Source organism: Pleurodeles waltl, chromosome 9 (genome assembly GCF_031143425.1).
Source record: "Pleurodeles waltl isolate 20211129_DDA chromosome 9, aPleWal1.hap1.20221129, whole genome shotgun sequence".
Classification (NCBI taxonomy): domain Eukaryota; kingdom Metazoa; phylum Chordata; class Amphibia; order Caudata; family Salamandridae; genus Pleurodeles; species Pleurodeles waltl.
In genome coordinates, this window is record NC_090448.1 from 40,388,072 (window position 1) to 40,413,638 (window position 25,567).

Below are 25,567 nucleotides of genomic sequence, written 5' to 3' on the forward strand. Positions count from 1 at the left end.
GACTCCTCCTTGTTATTCTCATTATTTTCTCCGGCCTTGCCGCCAAAAGTGGGGCCTGGCCGGAGGGGGCGGGCAACTCCACTAGCTGGAGTGTCCTGCTGGGTTGGCACAAAGGAGGTGAGCCTTTGAGGCTCACCGCCAGGTGTGACAATTCCTGCCTGGGAGAGGCGTTAGCATCTCCACCCAGTGCAGGCTTTGTTACTGGCCTCAGAGTGACAAAGGCACTCTCCCCATGGGGCCAGCAACATGTCTCGGTTTGTGGCAGGCTGCTAAAACTAGTCAGCCTACACAGATAGTCGGTTAAGTTTCAGGGGGCACCTCTAAGGTGCCCTCTGTGGTGTATTTTACAATAAAGTGTACACTGGCATCAGTGTGCATTTATTGTGCTGAGAAGTTTGATACCAAACTTCCCAGTTTTCAGTGTAGCCATTATGGTGCTGTGGAGTTCGTGTTTGACAGACTCCCAGACCATATACTCTTATGGCTACCCTGCACTTACAATGTCTAAGGTTTTGTTTAGACACTGTAGGGGTACCATGCTCATGCACTGGTACCCTCACCTATGGTATAGTGCACCCTGCCTTAGGGCTGTAAGGCCTGCTAGAGGGGTGTCTTACCTATACTGCATAGGCAGTGAGAGGCTGGCATGGCACCCTGAGGGGAGTGCCATGTCGACTTACTCGTTTTGTCCTCACTAGCACACACAAGCTGGCAAGCAGTGTGTCTGTGCTGAGTGAGAGGTCTCCAGGGTGGCATAAGACATGCTGCAGCCCTTAGAGACCTTCCTTGGCATCAGGGCCCTTGGTACTAGAAGTACCAGTTACAAGGGACTTATCTGGATGCCAGGGTCTGCCAATTGTGGATACAAAAGTACAGGTTAGGGAAAGAACACTGGTGCTGGGGCCTGGTTAGCAGGCCTCAGCACACTTTCAATTGTAAACATAGCATCAGCAAAGGCAAAAAAGTCAGGGGGCAACCATGCCAAGGAGGCATTTCCTTACACAACCCCCCCCCAAACGAAAGAGGATGAGACTAACCTTTCCCAAGAGAGTCTTCATTTTCTAAGTGGAAGAACCTGGAAAGGCCATCTGCATTGGCATGGGCAGTCCCAGGTCTGTGTTCCACTATAAAGTCCATTCCCTGTAGGGAGATGGACCACCTCAACAGTTTAGGATTTTCACCTTTCATTTGCATCAGCCATTTGAGAGGTCTGTGGTCAGTTTGAACTAGGAAGTGAGTCCCAAAGAGGTATGGTCTCAGCTTCTTCAGGGACCAAACCACAGCAAAGGCCTCCCTCTCAATGGCACTCCAACGCTGCTCCCTGGGGAGTAACCTCCTGCTAATGAAAGCAACAGGCTGGTCAAGGCCGTCATCATTTGTTTGGGACAAAACTGCCCCTATCCCATGTTCAGAGGCATCAGTCTGCACAATGAACTGCTTAGAATAATCTGGAGCTTTGAGAACTGGTGCTGAGCACATTGCCTGTTTCAGGGTGTCAAAGGCCTGTTGGCATTCCACAGTCCAGTTTACTTTCTTGGGCATTTTCTTGGAGGTGAGTTCAGTGAGGGCTGTCACAATGGATCCATATCCCTTCACAAACCTCCTGTAGTACCCAGTCAAGCCAAGGAATGCCCTGACTTGAGTCTGGGTTTTTGGAGCTACCCAGTCCAGAATAGTCTGGATCTTGGGTTGAAGTGGCTGAACTTGGCCTCCACCTACAAGGTGTCCCAAGTAAACCACAGTTCCCTGCCCTATCTGGCATTTGGATGCCTTGATAGAGAGGCCTGCAGATTGCAGAGCCTTCAAAACCTTCCTCAGGTGGACCAGGTGATCCTGCCAGGTGGAGCTAAAGACAGCAATATCATCAAGATAAGCTGTGCTAAAGGACTCCAAGCCAGCAAGGACTTGATTCACCAACCTTTGGAAGGTGGCAGGGGCATTCTTTAAACCAAAGGGCATAACAGTAAACTGATAATGCCCATCAGGTGTGGAGAATGCTGTCTTTTCTTTTGCTCCAGGTGCCATTTTTATTTGCCAGTACCCTGCTGTCAAGTCAAAGGTACTTAGAAATTTGGCAGCACCTAATTTATCAATGAGCTCATCAGCTCTTGGAATTGGATGGGCATCTGTCTTGGTGACAGAATTGAGCCCTCTGTAGTCCACACAAAACCTCATCTCTTTCTTTCCTTCTTTGGTGTGAGGTTTGGGGACTAAGACCACTGGGCTAGCCCAGGGGCTGTCAGAGCGCTCAATTACTCCCAATTCCAGCATCTTGTGGACTTCCACCTTGATGCTTTCCTTAACATGGTCAGATTGTCTAAAGATTTTGTTCTTGACAGGCATGCTGTCTCCTGTGTCCACATCATGGGTACACAGGTGTGTCTGACCAGGGGTTAAGGAGAAGAGTTCAGGAAACTGTTGTAGGACTCTCCTACAATCAGCTTGCTGTTGGCCAGAGAGGGTGTCTGAGTAGATCACTCCATCTACTGTGCCATCTTTTGGGTCTGATGACAGAAGATCAGGGAGAGGTTCACTCTCTGCCTCCTGATCCTCATCTGTTACCATCAACAGATTGACATCAGCCCTGTCGTGGAAGAGCTTAAGGCGGTTTACATGGATCACCCTCTTGGGGCTCCTGCTTGTGCCCAGGTCCACCAGGTAGGTGACCTGACTCTTCCTTTCTAGTACTGGGTAAGGGCCACTCCATTTGTCCTGGAGTGCCCTGGGAGCCACAGGCTCCAGAACCCAGACTTTCTGCCCTGGTTGGAACTCAACCAGTGCAGCCTTTTGGTCATACCAAAACTTCTGGAGCTGTTGGCTGGCCTCAAGGTTTTTGGTTGCCTTTTCCATGTACTCTGCCATTCTAGAGCGAAGGCCAAGTACATAGTCCACTATGTCCTGTTTAGGCTCGTGGAGAGGTCTCTCCCAGCCTTCTTTAACAAGGGCAAGTGGTCCCCTTACAGGATGACCAAACAGAAGTTCAAAGGGTGAGAATCCTACTCCCTTCTGTGGCACCTCTCTGTAAGCGAAAAGCAGACATGGCAAGAGGACATCCCATCTCCTTTTGAGCTTTTCTGGGAGCCCCATGATCATGCCTTTTAATGTCTTGTTGAATCTCTCAACCAAGCCATTAGTTTGTGGATGGTATGGGGTAGTGAATTTATAAGTCACTCCACACTCATTCCACATGTGCTTTAGGTATGCTGACATGAAGTTGGTACCTCTGTCAGACACCACCTCCTTAGGGAAACCCACTCTGGTAAAGATACCAATGAGGGCCTTGGCTACTGCAGGGGCAGTAGTCGACCTAAGGGGAATAGCTTCAGGATACCTGGTAGCATGATCCACTACTACCAGGATATACATATTTCCTGAGGCTGTGGGAGGTTCCAGTGGACCAACTATGTCCACACCCACTCTTTCAAAGGGAACCCCCACCACTGGAAGTGGAATGAGGGGGGCCTTTGGATGCCCACCTGTCTTACCACTGGCTTGACAGGTGGGGCAGGAGAGGCAAAACTCCTTAACCATGTTGGACATATTGGGCCAGTAGAAGTGGTTGACTAACCTCTCCCACGTCTTGGTTTGTCCCAAATGTCCAGCAAGGGGAATGTCATGGGCCAATGTTAGGATGAACTCTCTGAACAGCTGAGGCACTACCACTCTCCTAGTGGCACCAGGTTTGGGGTCTCTGGCCTCAGTGTACAGGAGTCCATCCTCCCAATAGACCCTATGGGTTCCATTTTTCTTGCCTTTGGACTCTTCAGCAGCTTGCTGCCTAAGGCCTTCAAGAGAGGGACAGGTTTCTTGTCCCTTACACAGCTCCTCCCTGGAGGGTCCCCCTGGGCCTAAGAGCTCAACCTGGTAAGGTTCAAGCTCCAAAGGCTCAGTTCCCTCAGAGGGCAGAACTTCTTCCTGAGAAGAGAGGTTCCCTTTCTTTTGCTGTGTTGCAGTTGGTTTCCCAACTGACTTTCCTGTTCTCTTGGTAGGCTGGGCCATTTTTCCAGACTCCAGCTCTACTTTTTCACCCTGTGCCTTGCACTGTGCTCTTGTTTTCACACACACCAGTTCAGGGATACCCAGCATTGCTGCATGGGTTTTTAGTTCTACCTCAGCCCATGCTGAGGACTCCAGGTCATTTCCAAGCAGACAGTCCACTGGGATATTTGAGGAGACCACCACCTGTTTCAGGCCATTGACCCCTCCCCATTCTAAAGTAACCATTGCCATGGGATGTACTTTTTTCTGATTGTCAGCGTTGGTGACTGTGTAAGTTTTTCCAGTCAGGTATTGGCCAGGGGAAACCAGTTTCTCTGTCACCATGGTGACACTGGCACCTGTATCCCTCAGGCCCTCTATTCTAGTCCCATTAATTAAGAGTTGCTGTCTGTATTTTTGCATGTTAGGCGGCCAGACAGCTAGTGTGGCTAAATCCACCCCACCCTCAGAAACTAGAGTAGCTTCAGTGTGGACCCTGATTTGCTCTGGGCACACTGTTGATCCCACTTGGAGACTAGCCATACCAGTGTTACCTGGATGGGAGTTTGGAGTGGAACCTTTCTTGGGACAGGCCTTGTCTCCAGTTTGGTGTCCATGCTGTTTACAGCTATGACACCAGGCCTTTTTGGGATCAAAGTTTTTACCCTTGTACCCATTGTTTTGTGAAGAGGCTCTGGGCCCACCCTCCTGTGCAGGTTTTTGGGGGCCTGTAGAAGACTCTTTACTATTTTTAGTTTTGGTTGTCTCATCACCCTTCCCCTGGGGAGTCTTTGTGACCCCTTTCTTTTGGTCACCCCCTGTTGAAGTCTTGGACACCCTTGTCTTGACCCAATGGTCCGCCTTCTTTCCCAATTCTTGGGGAGAAATTGGTCCTAGGTCTACCAGATGCTGATGCAGTTTATCATTGAAACAATTACTTAACAGGTGTTCTTTCACAAATAAATTGTACAGCCCATCATAATTATTTACACCACTGCCTTGAATCCAACCATCTAGTGTTTTCACTGAGTAGTCTACAAAGTCAACCCAGGTCTGGCTCGAGGATTTTTGAGCCCCCCTGAATCTAATCCTATACTCCTCAGTGGAGAATCCAAAGCCCTCAATCAGGGTACCCTTCATGAGGTCATAAGATTCTGCATCTTGTCCAGAGAGTGTGAGGAGTCTATCCCTACACTTTCCTGTGAACATTTCCCAAAGGAGAGCACCCCAGTGAGATCTGTTCACTTTTCTGGTTACACAAGCCCTCTCAAAAGCTGTGAACCATTTGGTGATGTCATCACCATCTTCATATTTAGTTACAATCCCTTTAGGGATTTTCAACATGTCAGGAGAATCTCTGACCCTATTTATGTTGCTGCCACCATTGATGGGTCCTAGGCCCATCTCTTGTCTTTCCCTCTCTATGGCTAGGATCTGTCTTTCCAAAGCCAATCTTTTGGCCATCCTGGCTAACTGGATGTCCTCTTCACTGGGGCTATCCTCAGTGATTTCAGAGGTGTTGGTCTCTCCTGTGAGGGAACCAGCATCTCTGACTATTATTTTAGGAGTCAGGGTTTGAGGGACCCTGTTCTCCCTAGATAGGACTGGTAGGGGGGAATTGTCCTCCAAGTCACTATCCTCTTCCTCTGAGTTGCCACCCTCAGAGGGGTTGGCCTTTTCAAACTCTGCCAAAAGCTCCTGGAGCTGTATTTTGGTAGGTTTGGGGCCCATTGTTATTTTCTTTAGTTTACAGAGTGACCTTAGCTCTCTCATCTGTAGATGGAGGTAAGGTGTGGTGTCGAGTTCCACCACATTCACATCTGTGCTAGACATTATGCTTCTAAAAGTTGGAATACTTTTTAAGAGACTAAAACTGATTCTAGAATCTAATTCAAACTTTTAACAAACTTTTAAACTCTAAAAGAAATGCTAAACAGGATCTAACACAAGGCCCTAGCAGGTCTTTTAAGAATTTAGAAAACTTTTCAAATTGCAAAAATCAATTTCTAATGACAATTTTGGAATTTGTCGTGTGATCAGGTATTGGCTGAGTAGTCCAGCAAATGCAAAGTCTTGTACCCCACCGCTGATCCACCAATGTAGGAAGTTGGCTCTGTATGTGCTATTTCAAAGTAAGGAATAGCATGCACAGAGTCCAAGGGTTCCCCTTAGAGGTAAAATAGTGGTAAAAAGAGATAATACTAATGCTCTATTTTGTGGTAGTGTGGTCGAGCAGTAGGCTTATCCAAGGAGTAGTGTTAAGCATTTGTTGTACCTACACATAGACAATAAATGAGGTACACACACTCAGAGACAAATCCAGCCAATAGGTTTTTATATAGAAAAATATCTTTTCTTAGTTTATTTTAAGAACCACAGGTTCAAATTCTACATGTAATATCTTGTTCGAAAGGTATTGCAGGTAAGTACTTTAGGAACTTCAAATCATAAAAATTGCATGTATACTTTTCAAGTTATTGACAAATAGCTGTTTTAAAAGTGGACACTTAGTGCCATTTTCACAGTTCCTGGGGGAGGTAAGTTTTTGTTAGTTTTACCAGGTAAGTAGGACACTTACAGGGTTCAGTTCTTGGTCCAAGGTAGCCCACCGTTGGGGGTTCAGAGCAACCCCAAAGTCACCACACCAGCAGCTCAGGGCCGGTCAGGTGCAGAGTTCAAAGTGGTGCCCAAAACACATAGGCTAGAATGGAGAGAAGGGGGTGCCCCGGTTCCGGTCTGCTTGCAGGTAAGTACCCGCGTCTTCGGAGGGCAGACCAGAGGGGTTTTGTAGGGCACCGGGGGGGACACAAGTCCACACAGAAATTTCACCCTCAGCAGCGCGGGGGCGGCCGGGCGCAGTGTAGAAACAAGCGTCGGGTTTTCAATGTAAGTCTATGAGAGATCTCGGGATCTCTTCAGCGCTGCAGGCAGGCAAGGGGGGGATTCCTCGGGGAAACCTCCACTTGGGCAAGGGAGAGGGACTCCTGGGGGTCACTTCTCCAGTGAAAGTCCGGTCCTTCAGGTCCTGGGGGCTGCGGGTGCAGGGTCTCTCCCAGGCGTCGGGACTTTAGGTTCAAAGAGTCGCGGTCAGGGGAAGCCTCGGGATTCCCTCTGCAGGCGGCGCTGTGGGGGCTCAGGGGGGACAGGTTTTGGTACTCACAGTATCAGAGTAGTCCTGGGGTCCCTCCTGAGGTGTTGGATCTCCACCAGCCGAGTCGGGGTCGCCGGGTGCAGTGTTGCAAGTCTCACGCTTCTTGCGGGGAGCTTGCAGGGTTCTTTAAAGCTGCTGGAAACAAAGTTGCAGCTTTTCTTGGAGCAGGTCCGCTGTCCTCGGGAGTTTCTTGTCTTTTCGAAGCAGGGGCAGTCCTCAGAGGATGTCGAGGTCGTTGGTCCCTTTGGAAGGCGTCGCTGGAGCAGGATCTTTGGAAGGCAGGAGACAGGCCGGTGAGTTTCTGGAGCCAAGGCAGTTGTCGTCTTCTGGTCTTCCTCTGCAGGGGTTTTCAGCTAGGCAGTCCTTCTTCTTGTAGTTGCAGGAATCTAATTTTCTAGGGTTCAGGGTAGCCCTTAAATACTAAATTTAAGGGCGTGTTTAGGTCTGGGGGGTTAGTAGCCAATGGCTACTAACCCTGAGGGTGGGTACACCCTCTTTGTGCCTCCTCCCAAGGGGAGGGGGTCACAATCCTAACCCTATTGGGGGAATCCTCCATCTGCAAGATGGAGGATTTCTAAAAGTTAGAGTCACCTCAGCTCAGGACACCTTAGGGGCTGTCCTGACTGGCCAGTGACTCCTCCTTGTTATTCTCATTATTTTCTCCGGCCTTGCCGCCAAAAGTGGGGCCTGGCCGGAGGGGGCGGGCAACTCCACTAGCTGGAGTGTCCTGCTGGGTTGGCACAAAGGAGGTGAGCCTTTGAGGCTCACCGCCAGGTGTGACAATTCCTGCCTGGGAGAGGCGTTAGCATCTCCACCCAGTGCAGGCTTTGTTACTGGCCTCAGAGTGACAAAGGCACTCTCCCCATGGGGCCAGCAACATGTCTCGGTTTGTGGCAGGCTGCTAAAACTAGTCAGCCTACACAGATAGTCGGTTAAGTTTCAGGGGGCACCTCTAAGGTGCCCTCTGTGGTGTATTTTACAATAAAGTGTACACTGGCATCAGTGTGCATTTATTGTGCTGAGAAGTTTGATACCAAACTTCCCAGTTTTCAGTGTAGCCATTATGGTGCTGTGGAGTTCGTGTTTGACAGACTCCCAGACCATATACTCTTATGGCTACCCTGCACTTACAATGTCTAAGGTTTTGTTTAGACACTGTAGGGGTACCATGCTCATGCACTGGTACCCTCACCTATGGTATAGTGCACCCTGCCTTAGGGCTGTAAGGCCTGCTAGAGGGGTGTCTTACCTATACTGCATAGGCAGTGAGAGGCTGGCATGGCACCCTGAGGGGAGTGCCATGTCGACTTACTCGTTTTGTCCTCACTAGCACACACAAGCTGGCAAGCAGTGTGTCTGTGCTGAGTGAGAGGTCTCCAGGGTGGCATAAGACATGCTGCAGCCCTTAGAGACCTTCCTTGGCATCAGGGCCCTTGGTACTAGAAGTACCAGTTACAAGGGACTTATCTGGATGCCAGGGTCTGCCAATTGTGGATACAAAAGTACAGGTTAGGGAAAGAACACTGGTGCTGGGGCCTGGTTAGCAGGCCTCAGCACACTTTCAATTGTAAACATAGCATCAGCAAAGGCAAAAAAGTCAGGGGGCAACCATGCCAAGGAGGCATTTCCTTACACATATATACTTTTCAAATAAATCACATATAGCTATTTTAAAACTAGACAGTGCAATTTTCACAGTTCCTAGGGGGAGTAAGAGTTTGTTAGTTCTTGTAGGTAAGTAAACCACCTATGGGGTTCAAGTTTGGGTCCAAAGTAGCCCACCGTTGGGGGTTCAGAGCAACCCAAAGTTACCACACCAGCAGCTCAGGGCCGGTCAGGTGCAGAGGTCAAAGTGGTGCCCAAAACACATAGGCTTCAATGGAGAAGGGGGGTGCCCCGGTTCCAGTCTGCCAGCAGGTAAGTACCCGCGTCTTCGGAGGGCAGACCGGGGGGGTTTTGTAGGGCACCTGGGGGGACACAAGTTAGCACAGAAAGTACACCCTCAGCAGCACGGGGCGGCCGGGTGCAGTGTGCAAACATGCGTCGGGTTTCCAATGTAATGGGAGACCAAGGGGTCTCGTCAGCGATGCAGGCAGGCAAGGGTGGGGCTCCTCGGGGTTGCCACCACCTGGGCAAGGGAGAGGGCCTCCTGGGGGTCACTCCTGCACTGGAGTTCCGATCTTTCAGGTCCTGGGGGCTGCGGGTGCAGAGTCTTTTCCAGGTGTCGGGATCTGGGAGTCAGGCAGTCGCAGTCAGGGGGAGCCTCGGGGTTCCCTCTGCAGGTGTCGCTGTGGGGACTCAGGGGGGACAACTCTGGCTACTCACGGTCTCGCAGTCGCCTGGGAGTCCTCCCTGAAGTGTTGTTTCTCCACAAGTCGAGCCGGGGGCGTCAGGTGCAGAGTAGCAAGTCTCACGCTTCCGGCGGGAAACGCAGTTGTTTTAAAGTTGCTCCTTTGGAAACAAAGTTGCAGTCTTGGGTGAACAGAGGCGCTGTCCTCGGGAGTTTCTTGGTCCTTCTAGAGCAGGGCAGTCCTCTGAGGATTCAGAGGTCGCTGGTCCTGGGGAAAGCGTCGCTGGAGCAGTGTCTTTAGAAGTGGAGAGACAGGCCGGTAGAGCTGGGGTCAAAGCAGTTGGTGTCTCCGTCTTCTCTGCAGGGTTTTTCAGCTTAGCAGTCCTCTTCTTCTTAGGTTGCAGGAATCTGAGTTCCTAGGTTCAGGGGAGCCCCTAAATACAGAATTTAGGGGTGTGTTTAGGTCAGGGAGGGCAGTAGCCAATGGCTACTAGCCCTGAGGGTGGCTACACCCTCTTTGTGCCTCCTCCCAAGGGGAGGGGGTCACATTCCTATCCCTATTGGGGGGATCCTCCATCTGCAAGATGGAGGATTCCTAAAAGTCAGAGTCACTTCAGCTCCGGTTGCCTTAGTGGCTGTCCTGACTGGTCAGTGACTCCTCCTTATTTTTCTCATTATCTCCTACAGCCTTGCCGCCAAAAGTGGGGCCGTGGCCGGAGGGGGCGGGCAACTCCACTAGCTGGAATGCCCTTTGGTGCTGTAACAAAGGGGGTGAGCCTTTGAGGCTCACCACCAGGTGTCACAGCTCCTGCAAGGGGGAGGTGATAAGCATCTCCACCCAGTGCAGGCTTTGTTACTAGCCACAGAGTGACAAAGGCACTCTCCCCATGTGGCCAGCAACATGTCTCAAGTGTGGCAGGCTGCTAAAACCAGTCAGCCTACACAGGTAGTTGGTTAAGGTTTCAGGGGGCACCTCTGAGGTGCCCTCTGGGGTGTATGTTACAATAAAATGTACACTGGCATCAGTGTGCATTTATTGTGCTGAGAAGTTTGATACCAAACTTCCCAGTTTTCAGTGTAGCCATTATGGTGCTGTGGAGTTTGTGTGTGACAGACTCCCGGACCAATAACTCTCATGGCTACCCTGCACTTACAATGTCTAAGGTTTTGCTTAGACACTGTAGGGGCACAGTGCTCATGCACTGGTGCCCTCACCTATGGTATAGTGCACCCTGCCTTAGGGCTGTAAGGCCTGCTTGAGGGGTGACTTATCTATACTGCATAGGCAGTGTGAGGTTGGCATGGCACCCTGAGGGGAGTGCCATGTCGACTTACTCGTTTTGTCCTCACTAGCACACACAAGCTGGCAAGCAGTGTGTCTGTGCTGAGTGAGGGGTCCCCAGGGTGGCATAAGATATGCTGCAGCCCTTAGAGACCTTCCCTGGCATCAGGGCCCTTGGTACCAGGGGTACCAGTTACAAGGGACTTACCTGGATGCCAGGGTGTTCCAATTGTGTAAACAAAAGTACAGGTTAGGGAAAGAACACTGGCGCTGGGGCCTGGTTAGCAGGCCTCAGTACACTTTCAAATCAAAACACAGCATCAGCAAAGGCAAAAAGTCAGGGGGTAACCATGCCAAGGAGGCATTTCCTTACACAAGGCCTTCCTTCAAATGCTGTTATGGAATACAGCATTTCTTCTAGGCATAATATCTGCAAGGTGATTTAGTAAAATGCAGATGCTCTCTGTTAAATCACCTTTCTTGAGATTGAATTGGACAAAAGCAAATTGAAGAAATTCCCAATTCACACCTAATGTCCCAAAATCATTCCATCTGAATCAAAAAATAAGTTACTAACCTTGTTTCCTCAGCTATCGATTGCTGCAGAAAGAACACTACTACATTCTTAGACCTTAAAAGCTATTTCAAGTTTTTAATAAATGGACAAAATCTGATGAACTCTTCTTTTCTTATCATAATTCCAACAAAGCTATCCCTCTTTCATTTCTGAATGTATCACCTTCTGCCATGCCAAAGCTGAGAGTCCTCTCAGACACAGGATTGGAGCATACTTTACTAGGGCATGGTGGCCACAGCTGCACTCTTTAGTGATGTGCCCCTGACCGACATATGCAGGTCAGAAAATTCTACTTCAGCCCAAACCTTTGCCATGCATTATTGGCTAAATATGCATTGTAAGAATTAAAGTATGAGATGTAGGCCCTACGACTATAACCAACAGTCCTAATCCTCCACTTGCTTCTACCCAGTTACTAAAAAATAATACATAGGTGAAGAACCCAGGGAAAAATAGAAAGGGAAATGACACCCAAGACAATGGTTTATAATGGTACCAAAAGTAACCAAGATCATATCAGATATCTGGAACAATAAAAAAACACAAACTACACTGTGAAACCTTTGCAATACAAAACATACAACCTGTAGCAAATGTGACACCGATTACATCATACAACTTACCTTTTTCTCGGCATAGAAAGACTGTGAATAGCCCCAGTCCTACCTCGACTCAGTCTTAGTCACTGAATAGCTGAGGAGAGGCTTCAAGTCAATGAGGTGGAGAAGAAGGATATGTGATGTGGTTGCTGAAAGAAGTAACTCGCCAATGGAGAGACTACCAGGATAGTGAGTGGAAGCATCTGTAGCAGAGCAGCACATACAAGATTGTAGATAACAAAGCAAGGATTCAGAAGGCACGATGGAGGTATCTTTGGGAGAAATAGGCTTGGCCTGTAGGGGCAGGAAACGGAAGATAACACACAACATAGACGAGGCTGCGGAATGCTGAGTGGCAGCCTGCACAGTAGCAAAGGAGCCAAACCAGCTCGGAGATGGTGCCAGACAGTGACTCAATGCCTGTACTCAGTATATATAACCACAGCCTCCCAGAAGCTCTACCCATAACCCGGCATTATCCATCAAGCTAAGTTCCGGGATTCCATTCTACATATACGAAACCAACTGCTTCTAAACTTCTAATGAGGGTTTGAAGCCTGCATGTCTCAGTATTAAACTTTCATAAGCACGATGTTTCCCACTAATCTTGCCATCAAGTTAAAAACTGAAACAGCAGTTGGACTCTGTGCAGCGCTACCTGTTTATCTTAGGTGAGCCTCATTTCCGCCATTGCTCTTCTTCATTATTCAATTAACTACTTTGGTACTCTTGTTTCAAGCACATGAATCTATGAAAGATCCAATACTAGAGAGGAAAAAGGTACTTACCTGTAACAACAGTTTGTGAGGATTTGTATCTTTCGTTGACATACATGTGCCATTCACGATACTACCAGTATTTCCTTAAGATGAACTACGAAAATCTAACATTTGGTACCTCGAAGTAGGGCTGGACTTCTGAGCTCCTCCACCTCTTTTCCAGAAGTTTGGGTCATAAGATGAGGTGGGTTGGCTGCAGGTAGTCAGTAGTTGTTCCCAGTGTTAGTTGCTGTATGGATGTTGTGTTAATATTCTCTATTAAGAGTGCCCAATCTGAGGTAGAGAAATAAATCAAGCATGTGAATCTATAAAAGATCCAACAATGGAGAATTTATTTAACTTTGAGCATCAACTTCCACGCTCCTTCTGAAGATTATGTATATCTGCAGAACAACCGGGCAAATTGAGCATAAGTCCAATATTTACTTTGCTGTTGTGATTAGTTTCCAAGACATTGCAAAAATTATTGAAATGTTTCCCTCCTGTCCAGCCTGACTGAGAGCAAATGTCTAAATAATGATGATGATATGTTGACAAACCAGGGAACATGACATTTTTAATGGCTAGGAGTAGCCAGCCCTTCACGGTCTGCATATAGCATGAACCTCTAACAGCTAGGAAATGGGTGGAAAGGCTAGAACAGATGGCTAAAAAGGTATGTTCTGAGGCTTGCCCAGTCTAGCGGATAATGTCTCAAAATGCAGAGTCTGATTTACACACTCATTTTGTAATATGTAAATTAGTATTAAAGTGTTATTACTGATACATTAATAAATTGCCATTAATTATTTAATACACATTTTATATTATGAGTTAATGTGCTGTAACAATATATTTTATTAGGTCTAGGTTGATAATAATTGTTAAAAATTAATTTAAATGTATATTATACATGAAACTATTTGTTCTAAAAGAATAACAAACTTTATTAATAGTCCCTATAATGCACTAGGTAGATCTCCTCCTTAGTGAGGCTAATCACCATTTATGAGTGAAAAATTATGAGTAGTAACTTTACACTCATAAATACTGTTATATGAGGCTCCACCTTCTGGCTTGAGGGGTTGGAGGCATGTAAGTCTACACTTATGTGTGCATCTACACTTAAAAATAGTGAATATCAATAAGTATAGATTTACACCTAGGTTCAGGAGCAGATCTACTTATGATTAAATCTACACATGTAATGTATCTTTATGAATCAGGCCCAAAGACTCTAAGTTAACCTGTCTAAGATAGATAATGTTGTGGCAAATATACATTGACCCATATGTACCTCATTCTAGAATCAGGGCACACTGGGACCTTTCATCATGCAAATAACACAACTCCTAAAATTCAGACCCTCCCAGCATGAACTTCTGCCTAAGTGGGTCATGTTTTTTGCAGAATCAAAAACAAGACCAAACTCCCCTCCTTATCCATGCTAGGTTAGGTAATGTTCTGCAAAAACAGACCATCGGTTATGAGAACACTTTAGCTTCTCTTCAGGTGAATGGCTAAAAGATTCCAAACTGTAGTACCTTTCATCCTCAGGCTGGTCAGGGCACAGTGTACAGCAGCTAAGACATTTCTCTTTGACAACTGTAGTTGGCTCATTAACATATTGTAATACACTAATGCCACAGCAGACATCAATAGTTTGGAAGGTATTGCATCTTTTGAACCTGTGAATTCTGTGTACCAGAGCCTGAGTCTTGTGTATTCCTGTATGATATGTTACATTTTTGGACTTGTTCCATCCACTTAACATATTCTTTGCCTGTCTTCATGCAGGGCCCTCCAGGCGAAAGAGGACCAGCTGGACCAGAAGGAAAACCGGTGAGTAAGCGACTAAAGAATAGTAGTCACTAAAGCTTACACAGCATAAAAAGAAGCATTTTACTAGGGATGTTCAAATTGCTGAATTCTAACAATTTTCAAATTTCAAATTATTTAATAAAATCTTTCAAGCACTGTCAAGTGCAAGATTGTAAGGTTTAATAAAGAAAAGGGCCAGAATCCCTACTGTGCTAACCCTTGCAAGAATTGTCCTTCACCAGTCTGACCCACCAATATACTTCCTAAAACCAGATCCAACCCAGTACCACCCCTCTCTCCCACACCCTACTCTTCTGCTGTGTGCCTTTCTGGCTTTTATTACCAGTTGTCTAAGATGGCAGCGTGCTCCAGTGATCTCCTGCTCCAAGGTGTCCACCCCTGTGGTCTTCTTGGAGCCTGAAACAGTCAGCAAGAAATCATCAGATTTCACAATGGCCAAAACTCCCCGACATCGCTAGATTAAGTAGGCATAGTTAAGTACTATCGCCTGTTGCAAAGGTTATAACATTTGTTAAAGGCCCCAAACCAAAGTTAAACTCCTGAGCCAAAGGCAAGAGTCTATAAAAAGGGAGAGGGCCTTTAGCATCTAATACAGCCTGAGGCAGAAGGGCTTTATTGTTGTAAGAACAAACTGATAGTAGAATGTTCTAATATAAACAAGTGGAAACAAAAAAGGCATGTTTTGGAATATTGATGATGAAGTTGTATGCCAGTCATTGTTGGCCCTGATCTGCTTCAGTGCTTTCAATGGAACACTCAGCATTCCACTCTTCTAATTAAGTAGTATCATCCTGGTAGTTATAGACTAGGATAGAGCAAGAGCACCCAAAACAATGCCAAAGACTCTTCCCCACCCTGGTCAATAATTTTGTGACAAGTCTCTGCCATTTTTGTCCCATTGAAACACATTTTAGAACGCCCGTTTTTGAGGTTTCCAAAAAAGAACCATGTAGAAAGGGTGAAAAAGACTTCAGTCACAATATAAATCATTTGATGATGGTGCCACAATAACTTCAGAAATAGTGGTGAGTTCTAAGGTGGGTCCACCCAGTGAAAAATACTGATCCCCAGCTGGAATTTGATGAACCATGTCTGGGAGAAAACTGTATTTTCCTATAGTTTTCTTATGTAAATTATGATCAGTGCTCCAGAAGCAAAAATGAAGACACATATTCTCTATATTCACAAATAACGTCCTCAGCCATGCAAGAAGAACGTCGGACATGCTGAGTGGAACATGAACTTCCAGCAGCAGAAGCACCTGTCATCTGATTGCTCAGTGTTCTACCACTGTTTCTCCATCATTCTATATTTATGCTAAATGTGAGCCACACCTGTAACAGAATGGTACTGCAACAGGCACTGTTGAATATGAAGCCTTTCATGTGGAACAGGCTGGAGTAAATGTACATGGATGTGTTACTACAGAGATGAAACTAGGACTGGCCTATCTTTTTAGGTGCTGGGATTCCGCAGTCATAAATATACTACTCATAATCAATACTCATAATCTACCTTTGTGAATAGCAAACAATCATAAACTTACACAAAAGTGTAAGTTTACCTTTGTGAATCAGACCCTCTATGTAAACATCATATAATTAACCCCAACAATACTAGCATATAACAGTCACTAGAAACAGCAAATATAGTCAAACCCAAACACAATTACCCTCTGATCCTCACTCGAAGCATCAGAAATGATCCATCTAACACTCAAAACATCCTTTAGTTTTGTCATTAATTTGACCCCAGAACAGATCTACTGCTAATAAAGTAACACTAGGTTTGACATGGTTCACTTAATTAAGTTTGAATTTATCTAAAAAGGTGGTACTTGAAAATATGTAAAAGTATTTCCTTGTTAATTGTATTTTGTGGTCTTATGCTGGCCTTCATATTTCTCAATAGTGTTAAGCAAGGCAAGAAAATCTTATTATAACTTTTGCATGTTTGGCTGTTTGTGCTTTCTAAATACAGGTTCTCTCCCTTGTAAGGTCTTAATTTGTTCAGTAGTTTAAATGACTTTCCTATAACATAGTTGGAACATATGTGGGTTTTCTTTTCAAGTTTGTTTTTCCATTTTGCTTAGTTGTTGCTCAAAATCCTACATGATCAACAACTGGATGTAAAAAAAGGGGTAATTGATAAAATTCCAGCAGGTTATGCCTTTTTACGAAGGATCCCCCAAACATTTGATGCCTGATTCACAAAGGTAAAGTGAGACTTCTGGTCTAAGTTTAGACCAAAAGTGTAACTTTACTACTTTTTGGTATTGACAAAGGTAAGTTACGAGTAGTATCTTTACATCCTCACTCGGGGTGAAATCTCAGCACTCAGTGCGGAGATCTGCCCTCAGTGTGGAGATTCTGCCCTGACTGCAGAGTAGAATCTCCACACTCGGGCAGAGATTCCGTCCTGGGGAGGGGGTATTCTGCCCCAAGCGCGGACATGAAGATACTACTTGTAACGTACCTTTGTGAAAACCGAAAGTCGTAAACTTAAACTTTTAGTCCAAGTTTATTTTTGTGAATCAAGCCCTCGATTTATAAATAATATTTTTTGTTTGAACTTTTTCCATATTAACCAAAATATTTATCTGTATGGTATTAAAAAGCATAATACACAGTGCATTTACTTAAATGGTTTACGCCATGCTGTGTTTTCAACTGCATTAGTTATAAAAATATGTATTTAAGCAGAACCAGAGCACACTCTCATCACAAAGTCCTGTAGTGTAACCACACACTGCTCAGTCTACTGTCACACACTGGAAAATGCTGCTTAAGTGCTTTATCTGTGTTAATCCATGGCAGCAGCTCCACAGATTGGGACCACCCAGGCCATTATCACCATGAGGTCCAAGAGCAGCTTGAACCTAACATCCAGAACATCCATCATAATGTAGTAATTGGTCTTTGCACTGTAGTAATGTGCAAATCTGTGTTTATTACTACAGTTGCTCTAAAACACACACATACACACACACATATTATTATACATGTATACACACTTTGGAGTTACTCATGTTGCACCTGCATTGTTCCACCAGTTCACTGCCTTCTGGGTACTTGTCACCATGTTTTCAGCACTGATCTGTGAAAAGGAAGTACTTTCTCATGAATGGAAACAGTAAAGAAAAACAGGATGCAGAGGAAGCAAATTTTTAGCTTTTGCCAGGTTTTTGTAGCCTGTTGTTTATAGCCATTATAAATTGTTGTTACTGATAAATTTCAATGTCAAGATTTCACTCAATATTTTTTGCAAAAAACGTGTACAGTGGCCTGCCATTTGGTCTGTTGTTATGTGATATTACTTCTTTACTGCCAACTAAGGTCTAAGATGTCACCTGTTTTACCCCATATAATTTGGTGAAATGCCACTGCCATGTATTTCTTTTCAAAAAGCGCTATTACACTTTCTTGAATTGGCTGTCATTCGTGTGTGCAAGGAAGCCCTTCTATTCTACTGCAATGAGCAATGTCAGCGCTATTGTGCCTTTTGATGTCTTGCATTTTTGTGTCTGTTGCTTTCGATATAGGGCGCACAAGGGTTTATAGGGCCACCCGGCTCGGCTGTAAGTAACCCAAAGAGAAGGATTCACTCCTGGGTCCTCTATATGTGGCTGTTCGGCTTTCATATACAGTGGCTTTCCTGTGCTCTTCTTCCTGGTCAAACTGTCTCATCCTCTCGAGTGGTCTTGCGCAACTTTGCCTTGTGTTCGAGCAACGATCGAGCAGGGCTGCGCCAGACTGGGCAATCTCTTGGCACCTTTTCTGCCCTCTAATGTTGTGGCTTGACTTAAATATTTTCAGGGTTTCCCCGGCTTTCCTGGAGTTCTTGGACGACCGGTAGGTTGTGTATCCCTTCTCACGCTGCCTGTCTCTTTCCCCTTGCAGTTTGCATGCAGTGGGTTTCTGGGATGCCATTTGGATCTTAAATTGTTTTGAAATTGTTGTTGATTTATTTAAACCATTATTGTGCATGAGTCAAAGATGGTACGATTTGGGTGAATGATGATCATTTAGCATGTCACAAAGCTCTAAACTGTAGAGGAGGACTGGCCCAGAGGAAAGTGTGAGGTGTCCCTATAGCCAAAAGCCTAAAGAAGTGTTGTGTGGATGGCTGGCATGCCACATCATGCCCCACTACTGGCCATTTGGAGGCACAAATTTCTTGATTTTACCCTGAGTCAGTCCTCCTCTGCTGGAGAACTTCCATGGTCACCAAGACAAACCCAGCATGTCAGTAGTAGTTAAAAAAAATAATTCTTCAGGCGGTTGGGTTGGTTCCTGCATGCTACTTTCATACATTCAGTTACCAGTGATTGGGTGGCCAGTTTACTAGAAGCCCAGTACGGTCCCATGTAACATTAATTTCATCAATTTGAATTTATATTGAGTTAATTACATCTATTCCAGAATATCTCTCTGAAACGTGAGACATTTTGGTGTACTGCTTTGTGGGGCAGCATGCCCGGACATCTTGCTGACCTATACCTATCACTTGGGCAGTGGTGGACTCCAGATGCTATTGCACATGAGCCATTGCATCAACAAGCACCAATAAACCACCTTAAATTCATAGTAGTTCCTGGAGGATGTTCTCTCCACAAGGGTATCAGTACTCCTTCTGACACATATAATGATTGATACCCAGATGGCATGTGCACTGGAATCCCTCTGTAAGATTGAGATCTAATTTATTAGGCCGAAGGGACTCACTGACAGGCATGCTGGGTTTGAAATGACCTCTGGAACACCTGAACCATCAGTGGTTCACTAGACAGTGTGCAGTCAGAACCATCACTGATGCATAACGTAGTGTGCAGTCAGAAGTTACATGTGGTGTGCAAGGCTGATCGACCACTGCTTCTTGCATGTTGCTTTGATGATGCTGACGGTGCCATGCTGCTTTCACGAACAAATAGATTAAGTGAAAGACACATGAACTAATTAGATACTACTCACTTCTCAATCCTGCTTTAACACACACATGCATTGTCAACTCATGTTGAAGCAGGAGTGTGGATGGTAGAGTGCTTTAAGATGTCGACTGTGGACCCTGCTTGGTTCATCTTCTCAGGTTGCTTCCCCCCATGTATTAAGAGTGGGTGCAGCAGCTTGCTCGCACAGAGGCTGAGGTTTAACTTATGTCTTTGATATTTTACTCCAGGGCAATCCAGGTGAACCAGGTGCACAAGGGCCCCCTGTGAGTAATGGTCATCTTTATGTTTATACAGTTTATCCCAATGTGGGAATGGGGAATTAATATCACACTATAATGTGGATGGGTGGTGGTGTGAAGAATGTTATCAAAGTCAGGACAGAGGCAGGCGATGGAACTGTACCATAGGTAAGGGCTGAGTCAACCACATGAGCTCATGATCTTGAGGAAGATAAAGAAAACCAAAAAAAGACAGGGGGAAGGAAAGGGAGGAGCGATATGGAATGTGGAAAGGTGTGGCAGCTGTAATATATGGAGCGGAGTTATGGGTGGTTGATAATTCAAATGAGTTGCAAGTGGTGGAAAACAACTTCGTAAGGTCATTGTTGAAGCTGGGTCCATGTACCTCATCATTAGCCCTATATTGGGCTCTAGCCGTTATCACGATTTCCGGCCTGGCTGCATTAATATCTGTGCTATATTAGATACAAATATATAGGAACCCACATGCTGCAATTCACTTAAAATCTGTATTAGAGTAGGTAAATAATCATGCATGGCAATAGACCTGATTCGGACAGGATTCTCCCAATTTCTTAAGCCAAAAATGGCTTTGTTTTGACTGTCTCCTACCTGAAATTGCCTCTGCTTCAGTATAAGTCAATGGGAGAAATATTTATCCTCCTGCTTCTATTGTGTTTTTTAAACCTCCCATTTTCCTCTTCTAAAATGTAGCCATTATAAATTATGGAGAAGTGGGTGGATTCAATTGATTGGCACATATTAAGACACTCTTAACAGCCCTGCAGTTAGGTACTTTTTGGAATGATCCTGCCTTAACTGGAGCAGATACAATAGAAACTGTGTCCTAAGTTAGAGGAAAACATTTCTGGTATGAGAGTTTGGAGCGAGTTGTCAGTTTACCTTCAATGTAAGGTTAACTGGGGTTTGATCAATATTTGTGTTTAATTTATCCTGAATTGAAACACAGTTTATACATCTAGTTTAGGCTGTGGATCCTCCCTACCAGAGGAAATTTGGTAAGAAGTGGAAGGTTCCAAGAACAAAGCAAATCTTGTGATAGCCCATTGGGTGAAAGACAAAATTATACACCTTTCACTATTTTGCACAAAGACTGATAAACTCACCAATGATGGTTACTCCCATTGTTTATGTTTTATCGTATTAGGACAACATCAGATGCTTAATCACTTTGTCATAGTACTGATAATGACATTTTTTTGTTCTGTGGCTTCTTATATCTGGGCAGTGTGGCCACCTATTAAGTATGGGAGGGGACAGTGGATTAGTTCAAGTATATTGTAGGCTTTATTTGTATATTTATATTATTTTCACGATGTAAAATGAATATATATGCTAAGTATTTCATTATTTATTTATTTTTAAGTTAATTTTACATTGTAAGGCTAGTGCAGATGAAGATAAATAAATATATAAATACAGGAAGTATGGAAGACATAAGGCAGGGATGAAATGCAGGACAGCAGGAGTAAGGAGAAGATTTAGGAGTGACGTAGCAAGGAAAGGAAGTAGCAGGGTAACAACAAATGGCAGACAATGAGCAAAAAAGAGGAAGGGATAAAGTAAGAAAGAAAGGATGTGAAAAAAAGCTGAAACGAAAGGAGGCCGGAAGGAATGAAGGATGGGCAGGGAGGACGGATAGAAGGCAGGTAGGTAGAAGTGGTGTAGAAAGGGAGGGAGAAAGGACATTAGCACATGGATGACGAAAAACATGAAATGTTCGGGGGAGGAGAGCGTACAGATAGACAGAAAGTTAGGACGAGAAAGGTGGTGGAAAGAAGAAAGGGAAACATAAAAAAAGATGAGAGGAAGCAGGGATGGCCATAGAAGGAAATTAGAATTTAAAACCCCATGTATCCACTTCTCCACCCCCATCCTCTGACAAACTCCAGTTGTGCTCCAATAGGTATAAATGCAGTTACTCATTCAAGCTTTTATATTTATTTAATATAGTATACAAATTTGCTAGATAACGTTGCTTCATTCTTCTTTTTTAGGGTCTTGCAGGACCCGCAGGTGCTCAGGGACCTCCAGGTATAAAGGTATGTTTCTAACTTTAGACTATACAGATCAGAGATTTGAGGCCAGACTCGCATAGACTTTCTGTGATTCACAAATCACAGGGTTTCCAACCACAAAACATAGCATTTTACAATGTGCAAAAAGCCTTGTTGTGAGTCAGATAAGTCCTTATGACTTTTGAATTGGCATTTCTGACCAATTTCAAATTACACTTAGGAGGGGCAGGAAAAGGGCGCCCACTCCTGTTTATTATTTGGGACATGCATTCATCAATAATACACTATTGATCAGATAACAACCCCCAAGCAGGTGATGGTAACTGATTCGCAGTTGAGGCTTACTCATTAGGGAATTGTGTTGGCAACTGTGGGAGGAGCAGACAGTGGAACAGGCGACCACTTCTTACAACCATTCCCTTCCCCCTGATGTCTTCCCAAAAGAAAAATATTTTTCTCAAGAGCAGATCCTATACCTTAAGTGAACAGGGCCTGCTATAGAAAAAAGGTTACTGTTTGGGAATGCAATTGCAGTGTCAGAGGACTACTGTCCATTGCAGGCTCTATCCCTGCAGTCAGAGCCAATCACAAAAGGGTCACAGTTTGTGACATACATAATTAATATTCCTTTCGCCTGTAATTTGGAACCCTCCCCGACACCCACACACACACACACTGTAAATGGACAATTTGTAACATATCCTTATAGATCGCATCATAAATTGGACACCTGTTTGGAAACCAGCTGGTGTGCAAACAGCAAATCTTGGTTTGTGAATGGGTGTCTGTACATCTGGCCCTTGACTCTGCACAAATTAGAATTAATGTTGTGCTCCCAGTGTAAGTCAAAACTTTGCAGAATTTTAGGAAAGTTGTTCATTCTCCATTTAATTACCTTATGAGCCATAAATTGTATTTATATTTTACACATTACAGTCTTGTTTCTGTCTTGTTTGTCAATCACCTTTGATGGTATCCACGTATGCCAACCGCATTTTGTATGTTTTCCTATAATCTAACGTTAAATGTCACCAGCCTACTTTCTTCAACTACTGTTTTCATCTTTGTTACGAATGTAATATTCTTGTTTCATTAAAACAGTACCCGGTACATACCTTCCCCAAAAACACATTGTCAAGTCGCACTCGTCAAAACAAATACCAAGCAGATATTGTGAGATTGATTGTGCCGTAGCTGAGCTAAACCTTCATCAGAGAAGGAGGTCAGCATTGAATTCAAGAGAGCATTACTGTAAAGTGATTATGTACCCAGACATCAGCTCTGTGGCTGGCTGACATGCACAGTGACAAACTTAACAGGGCTGCAGAAAACATCAAATAATCACAGTGTATTCAATATTATTGTTGGAAAGATAAACTGTGTATCTTCTATCTGCAGGGGAATCAAGGTGAACCAGGTCCCAGTATAAGAGTAAGTAATAATGTCTCTTAAAGCATTCCTCTTTCAGATGCTCATTGTTACATATTAGTTACTCCTTGTTTTTGTGACATTGGTCTTTTTTAGCAATAAAGCCACAATTATCTTTCCATTTGTTTCAGCTAATAAAAACACAAAATATGAAGCTATAAGTAGTAGAGGAAATGTCCGTAAAATAGTTTTTGCAAGAGAAGAACTTGCAAATTGATTTTTTTCCACAGATTTGCAGGCAAACATTTTGCTGAAAAGATAAACAACAAACATCAATTTGCTGATAATTTCAGCAAAATATTTAGTTGGAAATATCTAGATATTCATTTTTTGCTAATGTGTTTCATCAAAGTATTTAAAAAAAATTGTTCCTGCAGAAACCGAAACGTAAAATAAAAAAAATTATTATGATGGACTTGCAAACTGCTATATTTCACCCAATTATGCTGGCTGAATTATACTTTTGCAAACTTATGTTATTGGCCTAATCCTACATTTGTTCTACATAAGTGATTGATATTAGAAATTGGAACAAGTCACAAACTTTTCACCACAAATAATTATTGTGAATTTAAGAGCTATGATGTTTGTAGACAATATCTTTTTGGTGGATAGAATAGGAGTAGGTTTGCAGAGACTCTCACATGTGAAAACCAAGATAGTCATTTTGGAAAAAAACAATATGGTCCTTTGTGGTTTATTGATGCTGAATGAATAGAGCAAGTAAATGAGTACAGTTACTCAGAGCTTTTCTTTAAATTGTTGTAGAAAGATAAATATCTGAAATATTTAAGGGAAGGTTTTGCATCCATTTGGTGAAATTCAGCTGCACAAATGACTGCCTTTCATTATCCTCACTACTACGGGTGTATTACACATAAGCAATGCAAATTATTCTACATGTATTTCCACCTGGGCTCTTGATCTACTCTCCAAGTTATATATTATAGAAATGTAAAATATGTCTGCCTGTCTTTATATGCTAAGTGTAAATCATCAAGCTTTGACCTGATATAAGATTGGAAGGACAAAGGTATGCCTTATTGCACAAAATATAGTTATGTTATATAAATATGGCTTTAAACTCAGTAGCCCTTCATCAACATAGGGTGGATTGTCTTCAGACAGTGTTTTTGACACCCATTGGCTGTCATGTTAATTCAGATAAGTTACAATACTATGCAATGAAATATTAATATTTTTCAAATTTATATTGTTTTCCCAGGAGATAACAAAATATAATTAGGGAATCAACTGACGATAAAAATTAAAGATCTTTCTTAGTGTTCCAAATGTGGTACTTATTTCCAACAAGACAGAGAGATTACATTTCTTCTTTTTTTTAGCTGTCCTAAATTGTTCCATATTTCTGTTATTTTCTAAAGCCTATATTATGGTGCCCTACAGGAAATGAACTCTTTAGAGGTGCATGGTCAGAAAGTCAAATTAAACTTATGATTGAGTTGCCCAGGTTTTAAAACATTTATATTTCCCTAGAATAGATTGTAAAATATCCTAATATTTTGTAACCAGTCCACATATGAGTAGATTAAATGAGTGTAGTTTTATTTGAAATGCAGTTAACATAAGCATTTAAAAATGTTGAAATATTATTTAAAATGTAATCAAGGATTTCCTAAATTCAGGTTATGTAGGTTGGTGCTGTTATGGTTAAAACATATTCATATTGGTAATTTAGAAACAAAGATATATGTTAGTTAACACTTTCCAAAATGTATGTCATTCAAATGAGTAGATTTGCAGCAAAACTAAGTGCATACCAAAACCAATTTAAGTGTAATCAGATTTAAAAAATGCATTTTGAAAGTCAAGTGGAATGCTTCAAATATTGACAGATTGTGTTATTTGTCTAGAGTGCCTAGTAAGCTGCACTGTGGTACCTGACAGTAAGCCCCAAGTTTAAATTTAAAATGACTTGCCAAGCCCATAAATAACTTCAGTGGGATGCTACCATTAATAAAAGGACAAGGTACATACGTTCAACCTGACCAGATCACTGTGGTCTGAAAAGGGCGGACTAGACATGAACCAGATTTCAAGTTAACCTCAACTGGCCCATAAGGATTCCAGTCTTAAGCAGCTTCCATCTGTGATAATACAGATAGTGCCCAACGCTGAAAGCATAACTTTCTGCATTTCAGATAACGGGTGGAGTGGGCTGTAACCCAATGAAGTAACCAAGTTCAGATATCCTTCGTTGTGTTCAGCGTCTCCTGCACCTAGAGATACCTGGGTCTGGGAAAGCGTTCTATACAAATACTCAAACACTCACTTTCATACACATTTGGAGAGCAAGCATGTAATGGTACTTGTGTGGACTGTAGTCTAGTAAGCAACAGAGAGGTGTTTTAAGCATTATTGCATAAAAGTTTTTCAAAAATGGTATGATATTTTGCACAGTGCATGTATTTCTTT

The 25,567-nt window shown here is 43.8% G+C and overlaps 1 protein-coding gene across 1 annotated transcript in view; it reads left to right on the forward strand.

Moving 5' to 3' along the window:
* COL7A1 (collagen type VII alpha 1 chain) overlaps positions 1-25,567 on the forward strand; it is a 618,941-nt gene that overhangs the window by 505,129 nt on the left and 88,245 nt on the right. Inside the window, exons 84-88 of the mRNA XM_069207404.1 lie at positions 14,433-14,477; positions 18,019-18,054; positions 19,653-19,688; positions 21,683-21,727; positions 23,102-23,134. Of these exons, the coding sequence (XP_069063505.1) occupies positions 14,433-14,477; positions 18,019-18,054; positions 19,653-19,688; positions 21,683-21,727; positions 23,102-23,134 (195 nt within the window). The remainder of the gene's footprint in view (positions 1-14,432; positions 14,478-18,018; positions 18,055-19,652; positions 19,689-21,682; positions 21,728-23,101; positions 23,135-25,567) is intronic.